We start from the raw sequence: 20,726 nt of genomic DNA, 5'->3' as shown, positions 1-20,726 counted from the left end.
GGGCTCTCTGCATGCTGCTACCTATGTCCTACTCCCATGTAGATTTGATCTTACTACCAGTTCTCATCCATTCAACCTTAGGCCTGGGTTTCTTGGATTTTCCAGAACCATGTAAAGAAAAGACAGGCAGAACCTTAAGAAAATTTCTCCATCAATCATATCTGTTAGCAAAAGAAGATGTGATATCATGAGTCAAACTCATCCCAGAAAATTAAATTTCTAAAGCTTTCATAAGTTAGGATCACAGGTATCCACTTCAGTTCAGACTTTGTCTATCCCCACAACAATCAACATCCCATAGTAAACAACTGGGAGGGAGAGATGGAAGTCATGGCCTTTGGTGTTTTCCCTGTGGAGGGAGGAGCATACAAGCATCTCTTTTCTTCTCATGAGTTTCTGGCATCTTGGTGCTTGCCAGAGAGTTCTGTTACTAATCCTGTTGGGCCCAGAAGTACCACAGCACTCCTTCAACTTAGTACTGAGTTCACCTATATCCCTTGAATGTCCCTCACCACCACCCAATATTCATCCAGGAAATGAAGCAATTGAAAAAGTAAAAGTACAGACAGGGGAGAGGTGAAGAGTACATCTTTAACCATGTTCCCATCACCCAAGGAGCCTGGGAAATTTTTCTGAGAACAAAGTTACTGCAAAATGCTACCAGGTGCACCTACTACTTGATAAGAAAAGGATGGTGCATTAGGGGAGTTGTAATCTTCCTTACCTTTTCTTGCTAGAGGGATGATAAGCCCTGAGGGTATCACCATCTGCCAGGCTGATTGCCCAGTCTGTGTCAACAACACCCTCTTTGAGAGTACCAGCATCCGTGCTGCCCAAGGGAGGGTCAAGATGCCACACAGTTGACCAGCTGCCACAGGGAGGGGAATAGCCTTCTCTTATACACATAGCTTGGTTCTCTGACACTGTGTTTGGGAGGGGGAAGATCACTACTGTCTTTTAGGAGTGAATTATTTAGCATATGTCTTAGTCTATTTGTGCTCCTATAACAAAAATCTGAGACTGGCTAATTTATAAAGAATGGAAATTTATCTTTTCATAGTCTGGAGACTGGGAGGTCCAAGATGAAGGTGTTGTCATTTGGCACCTATGAAGTCTGTTCTCTTTGCTTCCAGATGGCACATGTTGCTGCGTCACTGCCATTCTTCATATGGCAAAAAGGCAGTTTGGAGCAAAGGGCCCTGACTAGTTCCACTGAGGTCTTTTTTTTTTTTTTTAATACTGGTGATTGAACCCACAGGCACTTACCATTACATTCCCAGTCTTTCTTTTTAAATTTTTATTTGTTAGTTTTTGAGATAGGGTCCCACTAAGTTCCCCTGGATGGCCTTGAACTTGCAATCCTCCTGCCTCAGCCTCCTGAATATCTGGATTACAGGTGTGTGCCACCAGGCTCAGCTCACTAAACTACTCTTGAGGAATCTGTTCTCATGACTTAATCACTTCTCAAAAGTCCCCACCTCTTCATACTGTTGTGTTGAGGGTTAAGTTCAAATGTGACTTTGGAGGGGAAACCAACATTCTAACCATAACAGTAAATGCTAGATTCTTTTGGGTTCAAGATTACATAACCATGATAAAGACACCAAATAAGGGAGAGTGAGACATTCTGGTTCTACAGGTAATAAAACTGACACTGAATGCTTCCTAGGTACAGACACTGTCCTAATAATTTTATATGTATTAATTTGCTTACTTCTCACTCTGACCTGTGGGACATCTATTTTACTATTCCCAATTTACATTGAGATGACTTGGGATCTGGATCTGCTGTGGGGTACACAGCTACTAAGAAGTAGAGCCGAGATTCCCGACTGCTCTGCCACTTTTGGGGGCTTTCCAAACATTGCATCTCTGCCTTCTGCCTTAGTCTCTGCTGTGCTTTGGTTTCCTAGTGCATCACAGCCTCGTGGAGTTTTACTTGCAGGAGCCGAGAAGAAAGGACACAAGCATCAAGATCACCTTTGTTAGCAGCAATGTCACCTCCTCAGTCAAGATCACCATGTACGTAAGTGTCCCACGTGGCTGACCCCTCTCCTCAGGAGCTGCCTTTACATTGTCCAAGTGTACACACTCCAAACATCCCAGGTCAGGCTGAGATTGCCAACAGTTGGACCTAGATGACCCGGCTGGTGCAGCACCTGTGTAGACTGACCCATAGACGCATTCTGGGGAAATGTCCCAGGTTAGTACGGGTTAGTATGGGATTAGTACAGGTCCAAGCATAGGGTATTCAGATGACAAGGCAAGCAGGCAGCAGTAATGGGATGTCCCAACAGGTGGTTAGAACATAGAAATCAGGTCCCTAATAGGAAACAGTGCTCAGGAAGGCCTCAGTCACTAGCCCAGGGAAGGTTGGCCAGAGTTTGGGGACCACCCAGGATTTTGGCAGCAAGTCAGTGAGCTGAGTACTTTCTATTGGATCAATTCAAGATCATGGTATTTCTAGAAGGGTGTTTGCCTCACCTCCCCAGAACACTGTAGGTCGGTCAACAGTGGCAGAGTGATGTCAATGATGCACAGTCCTGGCTGTGTCTTAGAATCACCTGGAGAACTTTAAAAATGGGGTCCACCCCACCAAAGTTCACTCCAGATGAACCACACAGCCAAAGCTCCATGAGTGAGTCTAATGGACATCCACAGGTTAGTGCCTCCTCCCCAAAAGACTTACATGAATTTTGAAGATGGCCACCAGAACATGTTAGCTTCTACCTTCATTTTTTTAAATTTTTAATCTTTAAGATCAAAAATTGGGGATGGGGCTTCCAAGGAGAAAGTATGTTCTTTTTCCTACAATCTTTAGCTTTGAGCAACACCAACATTAACTTTGAATTGTAGAATTTACTGGAGTCAAGTTCCCAAATTACTCACATAAAGCATTTTTCATATTCCTTCTATTTTGTAAGCTCCTCAATCTAAGCAGTTTCTTAAAAAGAACAATCTTATTTTTTCTCTACCATATTTCAAAACACTTTGAAGAGTAGGGAATTTTTAAACAGTTATACAGTATCTTCCCTCAAAAGAAAAAAACAAACTATATGCTTAACCTCAGACTAAAAGCTACACCCAAAAGATATGTCATCACTGCCAAGGAAAGAGAAATTGGGCTGGTGAGGAAGGACCCACCCTGCTACACGGTGTGGAAGGGACCATGGCCCTTCTTTCCCTCTTTCTGCCCCAGAGCCCAGGGAGGAACAGAAAGGGTGGGCAGACCAGACCAGGGCCCAGGAGGCAAGTTCTTTCCCTCTAGCCTGGTGCAGTCCTTGCTGTCCTTCTTCCTGACTCCCCAACATCATACCCTCAGGACTCTTCTGGAAGGGCTGAGCCTTGTTCCAAATTTGATGACTTTCATGGAAGGCCTCTTCTTCCACACTTGGATCTTACCATCTCTGGCCTTTATCTAAGGTCCCACAGACCTTTTTGAAGCACTCCACCAGGCTGGGCACTTCACAATCTGCCTGCATCTTTGTCTCATTCTCCTTCTTCAACTTTGTCACTGATGAGGTGGTGCCTGCATCTTGTACACTGATGGGGAAACTGAGGGCAAGGCCCAAAGAGTGGATTAAGAGAGACCTGGGCATTTTCACTCTGGGCCTTCTAGGTGGAAGTCCAACTGTTCTGAACACTGTGGTTCAAGCTCATGGTGGCCCATGGGGAAGCTGGGATTTATACTTAGGACTGTGTGAATCCAGGGCTACCTTGCTAGGTTAGGTCACTTGTCCAAAGCCAGATAGCTTAAAGAGTCAAAACCTGGGGTCCACCCCAGCTCTGTCTGACTTCAAGACCTATTTTGTTGTTGTTATTATTGTTTTTCCATCTGTACATTCATACCTGGCTTAATGCAGAGTACCCTTACACTATATTCTTTGAACTGAGGGGCCCTAAAAGAGGATTTCTATTTTCAAATAGTTGCATCTTAAAGTAAAGCTCTCCTCTACTTGTGAATCCAAGAGTAAGGGACATTTTTCCATATATGAAATTCTAAGAATTCTATTTTGCCACAGGGTCTACTCTGTGAATAAAATTCTCAAAAATCAAGAAGTATTTCTTGAGTCACGGTCAAGACTGAAAATGTGTGGGTAGAGGGGCTGGTGAAGTAATACAAAGGACCATGGTTCCCACCTTCAAGGAGCTAGTCCCTTTATGCATGACAACCAGCCAGTGTGATCAGCAAAGTCCTATCACAGCCAAAGAGGAAGTGAAGCAGAAAGTACCACAGACATTCACTTTCCCTTTCCCTGACCCTAGACCTGGACAGCAACTCCGGGGAAGAGGAGTCATAGCCCACCCTGAGCCACAGTGCCAGATAAAACAAGTGAAATTAAAGTTTCAGGCTTCCAGCCAGGTTTGGAATAAAAACAAGAGTACCATCGTTGGGAAGTTCTGCATGGCTCCTCTGCCCGTCAATGACAGGTGAGCCCCCGTACCCAACCCCACCCCAGACACACACACACACACACACACACACACACACACACATAAACACACCAAGCAACCACCCCTCCCTTAGGTGCATTGCTTGTTGACATTCAATTTTGCTGTGGTATTTACCATTTTAGCAGCAGAGAGGACAAAAACCCAGGGTTTTCCTGAAGCTCCCTAGTGGGACCTCTAGGGTTGGGGATGTTAGGAAGGATGACAAGGAGGGTGGCATAAGAAGCAAGAAAAGGAGGATGGGCTTTGATTCTCCACCTCCACTTCAATATAAGAAACTCACCTTTATAACTGCTTAATGTGTTTGGTATCCATGTAAGGTTTTATTGGAACAACATTTTCTCATTGCCTATTTCCTCCTACTTAGCCTCCATTTCAAGTGTGTCTCTGGTACAGTCATGGCTATGGATCTGGAATCCACATTCCCTTTCCCCTTCCTCTAGCAGGCATTTATATTATTTGTATTACCACCCCTGGACACTTGGAGGTCAAGGATAGGCTCCATTGTAGAAGACTTTAAACTCCTGTCACTGGACATCATGGGAACACAGAGACAAATAATTGACAGCCCTCTTTCTTCACCAACCAAGAAACTGCCTCCTGTTGCTCTTCTCTTGCAGTAAAAACACAGTCTGTCTGCCTGAGCCAGTGAACTTACAAGCAAGTGTGTCTGTTTCTCATGACCTGAAAATAGCCTGTGGATAGCATAAACGTGGGTAGGACACCTCCCTGGACTTTTTTTGAGGAAAATATGGTGAGGGACATGTATATGTGTATGCAACATATGCTAGACTATTGCTACTAACGAGGAAGGTCAAATTCTTGATTATATTCCTCATAATCAGTTTCTATGGAGGGGAGATGACTCATTTTACAGAACTTGGTCCCCATTGCCGATCTGAAAAGCTCACATGGATGCTATTTCAGCTTCCCTATTCCTACGTAACTGCAATTGCCTCACATCCTTGAGCATCTATACTTAGGATGCCATTGAAACAGAGAAGTTTTTTTTTTTTTTAAATAAAACATCATGGAATTTCTGAATCATTTAAATATTTTATTGGAATGGAAATTCCCTTATGTAGAAAAAAATGATTTGTAGTCTATGGGATTGGAGAAGACAGTAGATATTGAATTCTCTGTATTAAAATAGCAACTGAAAATTAGTTGGAACAAAAGAGGGGATGAAGAGTGGGGATGGGGAGGGCGCCACTGACCATCCTGGTGCCTCCTTTGGGTCTCTGGAAGGTTTGGAGGATTTTGATCTTTGTAAATAACCTTGTTACCAGTCATAGTCCATCAAAAAAAAAATTAAAATAAAATAAGCAAACAAAACCAGATGGTGAGCTCAAATTAAAAGTACTGTTTTCAATCATCTGTTGTGGGGAAGCAGTTGTCTGGAGCTAGTGGCGTGGGGGCTGCTGAGACATGGGGCCTGAAGTTGCGCGGAGAGAGCACCTGAGCCTGGAAGCAGAGGGGGCTGGGAACAGCCAGTCCTCCGGGGAGGAAGCGATTCCTGACATCACTTTTCTGGCTCCTTCATCCTCTTGCTCATCCTACCCATTGAATGACCCTCAACTGGAAGCCAGAAGACAAGAAACACCTCAGTATAGCCCAAACAGGTCCAGGGCAAACATCAGAACAAAAAAGGGTGGGGATGGGTAGGGTGGGTTAAAAATGTTTGGGAAACAAACACATATGATATTCACCTTCACCACCATTCCTCCTAGATTCTTCTCTTTAACTATTTTAAAAAATGAAATAAATATTCTTTAAAAGGAAACTGCTGACTTGTTGATTCTCCCTCCATACCAAAGTTGGGCAGAATGACGTAAGCAGCAGGCTGCAGTTACTCCCCTGGGCCACTCACCCAGGGCAGCTGAAGCCAGAGCTTCCGCCTTTCCAAGCTGTGAAAATAAGCAGATGGCCAGGTGATGCAATGTGAATATTAGCCCACAGGCTTAATTAGCATGGTCACAGCCAATAGACGATGACACATCTGAAGAACCCACATGTTCCCCAATATGTAGGCTTGGAATTTTCTATTTTTTCAAAACCAAAAAAAAAAAAAAAAACTCTCCTCCTTCATTTTCCTTGCTGCTTGTTGCTTTTCTTCCAAGTGTGGATAAATCATATTACCCTTTTGTGATCAAAATTATGTCCCATGATGTTGACATTGAGGTTAAAATGACCTGACCTGCTTTTCTCTGACCTCATACTTTCCATTTTGCTTTTGGGCATAGCTGGGGGTGTTTCTTCATTAATAGCTTCTTATTTTAAAGCAGCACTAAATCCACTCACATGTTATTTTGCTCCCCATAAGAAATGTTAGATTATTACCTTAAATGGAAAAAAAAACAGCTTCCCTTATAAATTAACCCTAGAAATAAATACAATGAGAACCCGACAATGTTTAAAATTCCAACTAAATACTGTGGTCTGCCAAAGGCTCTAAGCCCCAGGACTATTTTTTCCCCCTAATTATAAAGGGAAGGTTGGCAAGTACAAGAGATGTTACAAATTTATCCACAATGAATGGAGATTTTCTTCTATTTGTAACAGTGGATTAAAAGAAAATGAAACATGCAAGATTTCTCACTGTGGGGTTTAATGTTATTTAATGGTGGGTCTGTGTGCCACTAACAGTTAACTTGTGCAGAGTACATGCCCTCACTATGGGAAACCTGACTTGAGTAGGTAGGATGTCTGTGGGGTTAGCAATAGCAGGAAGTTAATCGTAACTCTGCTCCATGGCAGGCCAAAGGCAGAGTTTGGATGGCTCTCCACACCCACATTGCTCACAGGACTCTGCTAAGACATTTTCATGAGCAGAGACTATTATTTATTTATTATATTATTATTTATGATTTATTTGACAGAAATAATTCAGTCAAAAGTTAGATTCACCACCAACTGCAAGACACACTGCTGAAACTGCAAAGCAACTTGACCCTGGAAAGCCACACAATAAGAACAGCTGATACTGCATAGCTTTCTATTATGCTCCAGGTATTTGAGTGTTTCACACATGCTAAAATTTTATCCTTCCACAAGCCTATGAATACCCCCACTTTACAGATAGAAAAACTGAGCCTGAAGATCTATCAAGATAATAGGACTAGTAACAAAAGAACCAGGATTCAAATATGAGCTGTCTGGCTCTAGAGTAGGTGATTAATCATTCCTCAAACCAAGCTCAGGAACAGTACACCTTAAACCCATGGAAAAGGAAGCTTCCAACAATGGAAGCTTCCAGGACTGGCTACATGATTTTCAGAGAGAACTGCAAAATGAAGATCTGTGCTCTTTGCAAATAAATAAATAAATAAATACAATTAAAAAAAAAAAAGAATTCAAGATGATGATAGCACATTAGGAAATAAATTGTGGGCCCTTCAAAATGTAGGGCCCAGTGTAATGGCACAGGTACATGTCCAGGAAGCCAGTCCTGCAGCCGGGTGAGACACAGCCACTATTAATGCCCAGATGCGCTGGACAGTCCAGTCAAACTTGTGTAGTGTAACTGAGTCTAGATCCAGACAAAGCTTCAGTTGGCTAAGGAAGACAGTTGTAAAGGATGAAAAAATCAGCCAGGCACAGTGGTGCATGTCTGTAATCCCAGCGGCTTGGGAGGCTGAGACAGGAGGATCGCAAGTTCAAAGCCAGTTTCAGCAAAAAGCGAGATGCTAAGCAACTCAGTGAGACCCTGACTCTAAATAAAATACAAAAAAAAAAAAAAAAAAAATAGGGCTGGGGAGGGAGGTGGCTCAATGGTCAAGTGCCCCTGAGGTAAATCCTCAGTACCTGTTCCCCCACCAAAACAAAGGATGAATAAAAATCAAGGTTCTAGGGTGTTTGGGAGGGGTGCAAGTGTTTCATCTGATGTTCAGATTCTGGGGTCTTCCAGTGTCAAGCACCACTTGATTTTTTAGGCAAACCATAATTAAGGCTTTTTAGCCCTTTCTACACTAGAGACTGGGAGAGTTTGGTCCCCAAAGGTACAGCACTGTGACAGGTGGGAGGAAGCCCATCTCCATTTGCATTTGGGGACGATCTTTCTCAACATGTGGGGCACTGGAGGCCTAGGGCACATTGACGAGGAAGAAAGTGGCTTCCTGACATCTTTTGATGTCTGATGATGAGACCGGACAGAGGAAAGACCTTCCAGCTATGTCTTACAGCTTTGAGGTCACCTAGGTACTGTGGGGTGGTAAACAGTGAGGAGGCTGCTTCTGAAGAGCAGGGCGGGCAGCTTCCACAAAGGAAATCCAGCTGAAATTTTGTCGATCTTTTCTAAGAAGCAACTTTTGGTTTTCTAGATTCTATTTCATTACTGTTCACTCTAATCTTTAATATTTTCTTCCTTGATTGGATATTTTCCCACAATTTTTAAAATAGAAAAAGCCAAGCTTATGACTTGACTCTTATTTTCACTTTTGATTTGTCAAAAGGCAAAAGATTCTTCATGGCCTACTGCCCCAAAATGGTAGTGTCATGGGATCACAGAGAGTTCTGGGGAAAAGGTAATTGGTTAATAAGACAAATGTTATTCTGCTACATACAAATTACTTATTTTTCACTTCTGGACTCAAATATCTGTTTCAGGAGACAAATTTGGAATGGAATTTCCCCTAAAATAACCCTCAATAAAATCGGAGATATAGAATGCACTAATTTTCTCACTAAAATCTGAGCCCCTAGTGGTGGTTTAGTAGGCCTCCTCCTTTGGAATTCCTAGAAGGAAGACCATTGTCTAAAAATCATATTCCTCAGGACAGAAGTTTAGAGTGCTCTAGGAGAGGCCAAAACATTTTGGGGTGTCTTTTGAGCTCATCCTTTCTCTGAGAACTGACCCCTGTCTAGGATGGGTCTACTGTAGGACCTTGTCCTTAGCCTTAGTTGATTGGACTAGCAGTGGACACTTGAGCTTGACCAGTTATATTTCTCTTGTAAACTTGAATTGTGACTAAGGCAACCAGTCCTTCTCTTCAGGTAATTGGAATTCTTATATGAACTTGAGAGCTGAGGGTAGTTATAATTCCCCATATAATATAGAATTTAAAAACAGGGAAGGCTGATATGTAAGGAAAGAGAAACATGTTAAAGGTCTCCTGAGAGAAACAGAAAGATGATGTTGGGTTCCCTGATGCCTTTCTATTTCCCTGGTCTAGTCCCAAATTGAAACTTAGTGGCAGTTCTAACCTTGGATTCCCTAAGACAGCCCTGTGTCCTTATAATGAACCCCGCTTTGCTTCATCAAATTATCATTATCAAAAAATAATAAAATTTTCTGAGCATTTAGTATGTGCCAGGGAGGGTTCCAATCACTTTACCTAAATTATTTTATGTAATACTCCCAATAACTCCATGCAGTACTTCATTTTATATATTAAAAAACTGAAGAACATAAAAATTAAGTAACTTGCCCATGACATGCAGCTAGCACTGGATGAAAAATCAGGATTCATGCCAGGACGGTCAGACTTGGGAGCCTGGGCTCTCACTACTGTGTTAGACAGCTAGGCCTGCTCAAGTCGTCATCAAGTACTTGCAACCAAAATGTCTTATCTAAATGAAGATCTCTTCAGCCTGAACCCACTCTGTCTAACTAAAATTATCTTCCATTTTCTCCAAGGTGCTGAAGACTGTAGTTACCTAAAACATACTATGGTCTATGTCTCCTCCACGATTTTGCTCTCCCCTGCCCACTTCCCAGTTCTGTGTCCTGATGTCATTTCAGTCAGTACTTATGGTGCATTTCGGTAGTGGTCAATAGCTTATTGCATCCATGTCAGGCTTTCAGGGTGAGATATAAGGAGCTTAGAAGCAGAGCTATTTTTTCTTTCTCATAGGAAGGATGCAAGAAAAGCCACTTGAATTGGATTAAAGAGAGTAATCTTAATCATGGAAACAAAGGCAGCAAAAGGAGTTCAGGCATAAGAGAGTCTTTACTTTAAAGGATCAGTTGATGTCTTTTCTATGTTTCTAGAATGGTCTTCATTTATTAATCTTTAAAATCTCACTTGCCAGTGTTGCATTTCAACATTGTAAGTCTCTATAGGAAGAAATCACAGTGGTAAATAAAAGATATTCTATTAAAACATAAAATTTCCTTAATTGCTGAATTTTCAATGAGCCCTTGACCTCCTTTGCTGAGTGGTCCCTTTCAAAGCTCAATACTTTGAAAGTGATGTATATGCTTTTCCCCAATCTCAAACATACCCTGACCTCACTCTCAGACACAGCTCAGACCCTGTGATGACCATCACAGCCTTCCCTCCACCCTAGAAAAGGCTGGCTTCTTTCCCTTTGAGGAAAGTTTGGGGGTGATGAGAACACCCCAGTGTCCTAGTTCTTCCATGCTCCTATGAAGGACTTTAAGTCCTCTCCAACCCTCGATTTTCACCCCTCAGCTATGAAACCATAACTGCTCGCTTTATATATCCATCTAGTATCCTGACAATAGCCCAAACTCAATCCATCCAAAACCAAATCAAGATCTTCCCCTAAGTTGTTCTTCTTCTCCTTGTGGAATAGCCACACCATCACCTAATCACTCAGGCTTGAAGCCTGAGTTATCTCAGACTCAGAACACCACAGTGCTAATTATTTAAAGAAAAAAGTCATTTCCGTCTTTTCCCCCAAATATCTGATTTACTTTTAGACACTGTCTCTCAGTTTCTTCAAATGTTCCTGAGATTCGTCTCTTCCTCTCTGTAAGGCTCTGGATTTGGGCTCCAATCTCTGTACTGGTCTCTTTTCCTGCAGTTTTTTTTCCCCCTCTCTGATCCATTGTTTTACTTGCCAAGATTTTCACTGAATCCCCCTAATGTCCTTAGAATAGGGACTACCTTGACTTCTAACCCAGACTCCAAGAATTTCTGTGGCCAGAAATCAAGATCATTTTTCTTGATTTCTCTCATACTCTTTCCCAAAAGGAAGTTTTTAACCACAGCAGAGTTGATCTTCTATGATTTTTATCATGTTCTTCAAATAAAACATGTAGACTAATCATGGACCCACAGAGTGTTGGGAAAGGAAGCCGCGGCCCAGAAAGATTAAGGGAATTGCCCAGAGTCCAACAGCCACCAGAGAAGAGCACAGCCAGCCTTCCTTTTATATTACACTGCACTTCTAGTCACTTTTGATGACTTTGATTCCTTTTGACATGTGATCACTTTTTGAAGATAAACAAAGGACGGTGTTTGTTTGGAAGAAAATAACTCACTTACTCTTCCGCTGCTGCCTTGAAACTCTGGTTCTCTGACACCTACTCAGGCCTAAGCCAGTAAACAGATTATTATTTTGGATGTAACTGAAGGTTGGAGAGGTGGAAGGATATCTAGGTAAATATCCAGGGAAGGGCAGCCCAACAGGTAGAGTCCCTACTCTGCAGTGCTGGGGTCAGACTGCCTCAGCTAAAATGTTCCTTCTCTCTGGTCATCATCATCCTTTCCAACTTTAAAATTCCCAGTGCTCACTCATCCTTCCCGGGAGAGAATTAATAGTCTGTCTCCCCAATCCTGAGATCAGTCCCTTTGACTCTACCCAAAGTTCTATCCAGAACTTGTTCTTAGCCATATTTCTTATCTGGAGAGTACAGAGAAATAGGTAAAACTGGAGACAAGCAATCACAAAACCATCAATCATATTTAGTCACTCATTTGACAAACCTTTGTTGTGATTTTTATCATGCTCTTCAAATAAAATGTGTAGACTAATCATGGACCCACAGAGTGTTGGGAAAGGAAGCTGTGGCCCAGAAAGATTAAGGTAATTGCTGTGTGCCTACTACATGCCAGGCACTGTTCTGATGAAAACCCTCTTAAAAATGATTATAATTGGGCTGAGGATGTGGCTCAAGTGGTAGCGTGCTCGCCTGGCATGTGTGCAGCCCGGGTTCGATCCTCAGCACCACATACAAACAAAGATGTTGTGTCCGCCAAAAACTAAAATAAATAAATATCAAAAATTCTCTCTCCCTCCTCTCTCTATTAAAAAAAATGACTATAATCCATTGGAGTCTTATTGTGTGCAAAGCGTAGTTTTAAATGCTTTTATAGACATAGACAAAGCCATAGGTACAGATCCATTGCATTTTTATAGCTTCATGTGATAAGTTTACTTTTGCTCATTACTGTTTTGTTATTATCATTTTGTTTGCATTTCATTTTGCTATCTTACATACCAGCAAGCGCAGATACAGAGCAGTTCAAGAGACTAGAAAATGAAACAAAGCCAAGTAGCAGAGCTGAAATTTGAATCCACATGGTCTGACTACAGAGCTTTGTATCTGTGACCCTGTTTCCTTGTTGATAGAACATCCTAACCTGATGCTTACTCACATCACCCTATGACCTTTAAAAAGAGAAAAACAAAAAGCTTTCATTTAACAGATATTGCCTGTAATGGCAAGGTGTCTGGTCACATGCTAGGTGCTGAGACTATAAATACAAAATAAGACAAGGACTTTTCCCTTTGGAAGCTCACACATGAGCAGAAAAATAGTAACAAGAGCTATATGTGCCAGTGGTAGTGGTTTACAATGTACCTTAAAATACACCAGCATATAAAGACTCTGGTGTGAGTTCATTTTAGCAGCGACCGTAGGGGAGTTTGATCAATTATCCAAATCAGGAATCAGGGGCAGTCGTCACCTGGCATTTCATCAGAAGCTCACAGTCCAGAGACAGTTACAATTATCAGCTCAATTATTTTTCTATCCCCATATAAACATCTCAACCCTCAGAATCTCTTAGATTCCAAGCCCCAGCTTCCTGGAATTCTGTCTTAACTTGGTATTTTTTTTAAATGTGTGTGCATGTGCATGCATTTACTGATATAAATATATGCTTTTAGATATTTACTTTTAATCTTTTTATTATGGAAAATTTCAAACACACATAAAATTAGAAAGATAGCATAATGAATTCCTATGTATCATTAACTTCAACAATGATTAACTTTCATGGATATCTTGCTTTGTCTCCCAGTTTATTTTAATATATAGCTGGGGTTGAGATCACTGATCTAAATGAATAATCACATTGGGATTCCTGCAAACATAGAAGTATGTGTTGATTATAGAGAAATCAGGAAGGGGGGCAATGAATGCTGACCACAGAGAGAAAAGAAGAGACTTCCATGTCTCCTCCCTGGCTCCTGGGGTCTCGAGGGCCACAGGCAGCTCTGATATCTGGGATCCCAAGCAGAGATGCTTCTCTAGTGGGGCCAGATGACCCAGGTCAGGAGCTGGAATCATGAGCCTGCACACACATGAAAATTGGAGGTCTTCTCAAATATTAAAGTGGATTTACTAGGTTAGATCAAGTACAGTGAGAGAGTTTAAAAATATTTTTTTGAAGAAAAAATAGTTGTTAGTTAAGGTAGTATTGTAATGCCAGATTCGTGGGACCCCAATAGACCCCCAGGAACTGAATCTGATGCAAGAACACAAGAGTCTTTATTGCAAGCTCAAGCCTGGACTCACAACTGTTCCCGAAGCAGCGGTCCCAGGGAATGAGTCCTGATCCTTTGTCTAGTGAGATTTTATAGGTTTTTTGGGGGATATTCTATGTATCACAACATCACACAGCAAATCATTCCATACCACGGGAAAGTCAAACAACAACTCTTAACATTGATTAGCACATTCACTGGTGGGAACAAGTTGGGTAGGGGTGATTGGTTAGTACAAGAGGGGGATTCCTTTGAACTGATTGGTTTAAGCCACGAGGGGTGTATGTGCTAAACTACATGGTTTCCCAACATGTTATCAACCACCATAAACTACTGGGGAGTCATCTGGTATCCCAGGTATTTTCCCTGTTTCATGCTGATTGGTGGTTGCTAGGGGGTTGCTATGGGTCCTCACCTAGCCTGACTGAGGCAGGGACACCTGCGCTGCAGATCTCTCCTGTTATTTGCAGACAAACAACTCAGCAGGGTGGTTATCTGCCTAGAAAGGCTCTGTGGGTTTTCCCAAGGACAAAGGTCATGCCCCCTTCCTTAGGACAGGCCTTGAGGTAGAAGCTGCTGTTATTTATTTTCAAAAATGGAGTCACATCAGTTTCTCAGTATGATGGGGGAAATGAGAGAAAACAGAAGATTAGTGAATAGAAAGAAATCAGATTCCAGGAAACTAAATTCAGAGAAAAGAAAACAAAAGAGGATAGTAATTTTCCTCTCAGACACTAGAGGGAGATGAGAAGGCCAAGCTGCCTATAGGCAGGCGATGGTTGGCAGGGGTGGGCATCAGGCCTGAGCAACTTGGCAGGTCCTCAAGAAACCATTCAGAAAAACCTCCTTCCTTAGTGACTGAGAGTCCAGGAGAAATGGTCCTAGCTTGACTAGGGGAGCATGGCAAAAGAAAACTGGAAAGTGGAACTAAAGGTTTCTGAAATCCCAGGTGTTAGCCTTCTCCATCTTTAAAGGGTACGTGAATCATTCCACTAACGCTAGTTAAATTGACATCTAACAATTACCAACTAGATGCCACCCTTGACACTATGTGAGGTGCTGGGACCACAGCAACAGAGCCTCCCAGCACTCGGGTGCCTCGAGAGGGATCCTGGAGACAGCCAGCTGAGGAAGGGGGGTCCCTGGGGCCCACGGAGTCCTGCAGGGAATCAGACAATGCTGACATGAGTGGAGTGGAGGGTGGGGAGTGGGGGAAGGTAGGGACATTTGCACTAACCTTGAGGGATGAAAAGGATTTCAGGACAGAGGGCAAAGGGCAGTTCCAGGCCCTTGAACAAAGGTTCAGTTTATAGACTGAGTTAATTTTATTTGTGTATTGAGTGTGTCCTGGGCTTACCCAACTAAGAGGAGTGATTTTGTGACAGTGGCAACAGTATGCTGTGTAAGAGAGAACACTTTTGGAAAGGATCATATCAGTGAAGTGAACCAGAAGTAAAATAAAGTCTCAAGATCTTCAGGTAAATTTCTGAGTAGGAGACATGTCAGCTTTTTAATTTAGAGACAATTGAAAGTGAGACTGCTGACAGCATTGCTCACATTTTAGTCCTTAAGATTTGTGTGGGAGTCTGCAGGAACCCAGGATGTCAAGAATATGGAGGGAAGGTGCAGAACCACTGAGATGGGCTCTGCTTCCCGCGCCCCCAGCAATTCTTCTCCCCAGGGTCTCTCATGGGGTTTTGCCTCTTTGTTCCCATTGACATCACTTGGTTCCAGACCTAGGCACACACAGGACCACTGACCATTTCCATTGCCTCTTGGCTTTGTTCTCCCTACTCAAGCCCCTCAGAACATGAATATTTCCAACACAGCCACATTCTGCCAGATACCCGCCTGTAAGCACTGCATTGAGTGCACCAACTGCCTGCTCATTCTCTACTGCCTTTTGATTAGAGCTTGGATGCCACAGCTGGCCACTCAGAACCATCTATCCCACAGGTCACAGTCAGTTTCTCCACAAACACTTCCTGATCTCAGCAGGAGTAACACCTTCTGCTGAGCCGTAGCTCAGGTAACGGTTCAGCCCAACCTACTGGCAGGGCTCACGGTTGCATGTGTCAGGGAGCCAGCTTCATCCTGAGTTATTTATGAGCCCATGGATGGATGGCCAGTTAAACAAGAGGCTGAGGAGTCTTCTGAGAAAGAGTAATCCTCAGGGGAGCCAGGCCCCAGGAGCTTGACTTAATAAGGCCTTGGTGGGGAAAGTAGTGGGTGGGGGGGTCTATAAGTCATTCATCTCCTTGTCTAGATTTTGAGATCATGAGGGCAGAGACTGGGGATGATTCACCTAGTGAAGTATGTAGTTAGTCTCCAGTGTAGCATTTGGCAGCAGGAGACATTCAGTAAATAGTTACGAGATAAAAAGAATATTAACTGTCCTTTCCTTGGAGCAAATCTGATGGTTTATCAGATTTTATTACTAAAAGTATAAAGTTAAAATCCATAGATTTTCTTTTCAGATATGTGGACCTATAGTGCAGTTATTATATGAGGTCCACAAATCCATATCATATCAAGCATTTCTGTAGACTAAATATAATGCTTTATATCTATATGTGATACTATTTTTCAAATATATAAAGATACTATTGCAGTTAATTTTTAGAACTCACAAATTTACCAAAAACTTTATTGAAATCCAAATGACTTTTGCCTTCCATATGCTGTTAGGTAGAAGCACCACTTCTACTATATAAGGTCTGACCCTTAAAAAGAAAAAGAAAAGTGGGTGGGGGAAGAAGTCTAATCCTGTGGAATTTCTATATATACTACAGCTGTCTAAGGACACCTGCCTTGAGGATCCTCCAGGTGGGAGAAGGGCACCACACTCAGGTTGAGGCCCAATTTACTGGGACTAGTATGCTCCGTTGTTTGTTATTTCTTCATTTACTCTCCCTGAAGGGTTGACAAGAGAGCTGTTGAATATCTAAAGACTGACAGAGGCCCTCTATTATAAAATGTGCATGGAAGAAACAGAATAAACACACAAAATAATTTTAGGAAAAAATGAGAAAAGAACACAGGAGTCATAGAGACACCTGAGTTCTACAAAGCACACAACTAGAATCCTAAAAGGAGGGGAAAGAGAATAGAGCTCTGAAGTCTAAACAGGGCAGCAGGACAATGTGATGGTGAGGTGATGTGGGCATCTTAGCTGGACTGGGGATGTCTGAGCTGAGAACTGGATGAGAAGAAGCCAGCCAAGAAGAGGTATGAGCAAAAAGCCTTGAAGACAAAGAACAACTACAATTTTAGTATTTTAAGGTGGTGGGTATTCCTGAGGAACACCAAAAAGACGAGAGAGAACAAGCAGAATGAGCTATGGCTAGAGGGACAGGCAGGTAGGGCCTTGGGCTTAGATGTAGCAGAACTCTTCAAACCTTCCACAGAATTCCCCACATTTCCAACCCCTTTAATATACAAAGCCCAAAGCTGATTATTAAGTGGGTCCATGTGACTGATTCTGGGCAGAAATGACTCCGCCACTTCCAGGCCAAAGTAGAGAAAAGCCAACATGAGGATGTCAAGCTGTTTCTTCCTTGAGAGGACAGAGCCTGATGGTCAGCTGAATCAGAGTTGCAGCATGAAGCACAATTACCCTTATTAGTCACACAGACTCTTAGTACACTTTGAGAAAGAGAGAAATGATAAATCTTTGTGCTCTTAAGGAAGCCAATGCTAACTAATACTACATGGTAAGTTTGAATTTTATTCTAAGTGTAATAGGAAATCATTTGTGCTTTTGAGGTAGAAATGATGAGCTCTTACATGTGTTCATTTATTTTCTTTACAGCGAACACATTTAGAATCCTACCACTTTGCTCTGTATGTGTAGAAGAGTTATGGGGAGAAGGGACAGGAGAGATCAGACCAGTTATGTGTCTTTTGCAGGTACTCTAGTTATGAAGTAGTGGTGGCTTGAAACTAGTGGTGGCAATGGAGAGAGTAAGTTGAATTCAGGATATATTTTCAAGATAGATCTGATAGGACTGATGAAAAGACTCCAAGGTTTTGGGTGTAAGCAACTGAGAGAATAAGACAGGGGGAGCAGAAGTTAAGGCAAGTGGGGTGGGACTCAAAAAGTATGTTTTGATTTAAAGATCTCTTCCAGGAAATTGAGGGAAGAAAAAAAGAGAAGTGTGAGTGTTGGAGGTGGGGAGAGGAGTTCTTGACTCATCTTATAAAACCGCATAACTGTGACACTCAAACTTAATGATTGCACAAAATACATAGATGCAAAAATCCTAAACAAAATATTTTCAAATCAAGTCCAGAAATACATAAAAGGATAATATATTATAATAAAGATGAATTTATTTCAGGAATAAGTTGGGTTTGTTCCAGTAATACAAGGGATTTTTAACATTTGTTTATCTATTAATGTAATTCACAACATTAACAGAATGAAGAAGATAATCTCAATAAATGCAGAAAATAATCTGATAGAATTCAATACTCATTTATGATTTAAAAGTTAGCAAATTCAGAACAAAGAAAACGTATTTAATTTGATAAAAGTATTATAAACCCCTAATAGCATACATTGTATTAATGGTAAAGTATTGAAAACATTGTCCCTGAGATCAAGTATGAGACAAAGTTGTCTTCTATCACTCTTGCTATTCTTCCCTGTACTGAAGGTCCTACTCAGCACAACAAGGAATCAAAAGGAGGAGGAGGAGGAGGAGGAGGAGGAGGAGGAGGAGGGAGAGAATAAAGAGGAGAGGAAGGAAGAGAAGGAAAGTATAGGTCAGGAATGAAGAAATAAAACTATAATTATTTATAGATGAGATAATTGTATCTATGGAAAATCCTAAAAACTATATGGATTAATGATTAGAATTAATAGTTAACTTATCAAGATCATCGGATGAAAGTTAAAGATAAAAAAATCAGTAGTATTTATATATAGCAGTAATAAATGATTATGAAGTATGATACATTTATAACCACATCAAATTTATCAAACTCCTAGAAATAAATTTAAAGTCAACCTGCAATGACATCTACATGGAAAAAATTATTGAGCAGAAAGAAAGAATATCAAAACATGCTAAACTACATTCATCGATTGAAAAATCAATATAAAGCTATCAATTCTTTACCAACTTGATCCATAGTGAAAATGAAATTCTAATAAAAATTCCAGGAAAGATTTTTTTCAAAATTGACAAGCTGATTCTAAAATTTATACAGAAATGCAAATGGAAAGAACAGGGATAACTAAGACTTGAAGAGGAACAATGTTCAAAGATAAGAAAGTTCTTTGTAAAGCTATGATAACTGCAACAAGGTGTATTGTCAAAAGACAGAAAAATAGACCAATGGAACAGAATAGGTGATGCAGAAAGAGACTGGCAGATATAGGGGCATTTGATTTATGACAAAGGGGACACTCAAAACTAATAGGAATAAAGGATAAGAATCTAAATAAGTCTTGCTCAGTCAAGTGGATATCCATATGGAAAATAATGTATTCTGAACTTTTACTTCATAACAACAAAAAAGCAAATCCAGGTTGATTGTAGCCTCACTGTGAAATGTAAAACGATAAAACATCTAAAGGGTAATATAGAAGAATATCCTCAAGAGAAGAGAAGTTCCTTGAACATGACACAGAAAGCACTGATCAGAGGAAAAGACTGAAAACTTACTACAATGAAATAAAAAACTTATATCTATCAAAAGATATCATTTTAAAAACAGACATTAGTACCCTATATACATGTATGAGTACAATTCCGGTGTGACTCTGCACCATGGGTAGCCAGAGGAATATGTTGTGCTCCATTTGTATACAATGTGTCAAAATGTATTCTACTGTCATGTATAACTAATTGGAACAAATTTTTAAAAATATATCATTTAGAAGGGGAAAAGAGTCACAAGATAGGAGAATATATTTGAAAAACAACAACAACAACAAAGGACTTTTAACCTGATTGTTTAAAGAATTTCTTTAGGACAATATGAAACAGCATATAAATTGAGATACGGACAAAAACCTAGAATAGAGACTTCACAATAGAAGATATCCGTGTGGCCAAGAAAAGAAAAAAAAAAAGGTATTTGATTTCATTTTTCATCAGGGAAATGAAAATAGGAACAATAATATTATACTACTACATATGCCCAAATGGTTCAAATGGGGGTTGGGGGTGTGATGACAATGACAACTTGGGAAGGATAAGAAGCAACTGGAACTCTTATACCCTGTTAGAGGGAATGTAAATTGTTACAATCACTTAGAGAAACTCCTCAGCAGTAAGAGAAGTTACTTCAGAGAGAAAGAGAGGCCCAAGTTTCCCTGGCTGGTCCATTCCTCAACTGTTTGAGTTTTCCTAGTCAAGGCCCCAAACAGGTAGGTGAAGAGAACTTTGAGTTGATTCCAGTCCCAGCTATGACCTGACTGCAACAGCATGAGAAACCCTGAATGAGAACCACCTAGTCAAAACCAGGCAAGTCCCACATTCAGGAGCAAAACTACTGTTTCTGTTTCAAGTCATTGTTTTAGGATTACACACAGAATAGAGAGCCAGAATATATATATTAGGATTAAGTATTACACAGAATAGAGAGCCAGAGTGTGTGTGTGTGTGTGTGTGTGTGTGTGTGTGTGTGTGTATATATATATATATATATATATATATATATATATATATATATAAAGTAACAGAATATAGTTAATTTATAAGTCCACTTTTAAGTTTTTAAGGAAACTAATTTACTAAGTTTGTAAAAATCCTTTAAAAAACTGTTACCTGATACTAGACTCATAGATAGAATAAGAGATTTGT

General features: G+C 41.0%; 1 protein-coding gene across 4 annotated transcripts in view; it reads left to right on the top strand.

The window, feature by feature from the left end:
- The window catches only part of Pla1a (phospholipase A1 member A), a 32,117-nt gene extending 26,365 nt beyond the window's left edge, over window positions 1–5,752 (top strand). For 3 of the 4 annotated variants that reach the window (XM_015478475.2, XM_015478476.2, XM_048803261.1), the window contains 3 exons: window positions 1,914–2,022; window positions 4,267–4,431; window positions 5,073–5,752. In XM_015478475.2, the coding sequence (XP_015333961.1) occupies window positions 1,914–2,022; window positions 4,267–4,431; window positions 5,073–5,157 (359 nt within the window). In that variant the 3' untranslated portion in view covers window positions 5,158–5,752. Of the gene's footprint in view, window positions 1–1,913; window positions 2,027–4,266; window positions 4,432–5,072 lie in introns of all 4 variants that reach the window. The other variant, XR_001502666.2, reaches the window with a different exon arrangement.
- Window positions 5,753–20,726: the final 14,974 nt, after the last annotated feature.

The sequence above is a fragment of the Marmota marmota genome, unplaced genomic scaffold (assembly GCF_001458135.2).
Source record: "Marmota marmota marmota unplaced genomic scaffold, marMar, whole genome shotgun sequence".
Lineage (NCBI taxonomy): Eukaryota > Metazoa > Chordata > Mammalia > Rodentia > Sciuridae > Marmota > Marmota marmota.
The sequence above is the reverse complement of the archived record's forward strand: the minus strand, read 5'-3'. Positions and strand labels throughout refer to the sequence as shown.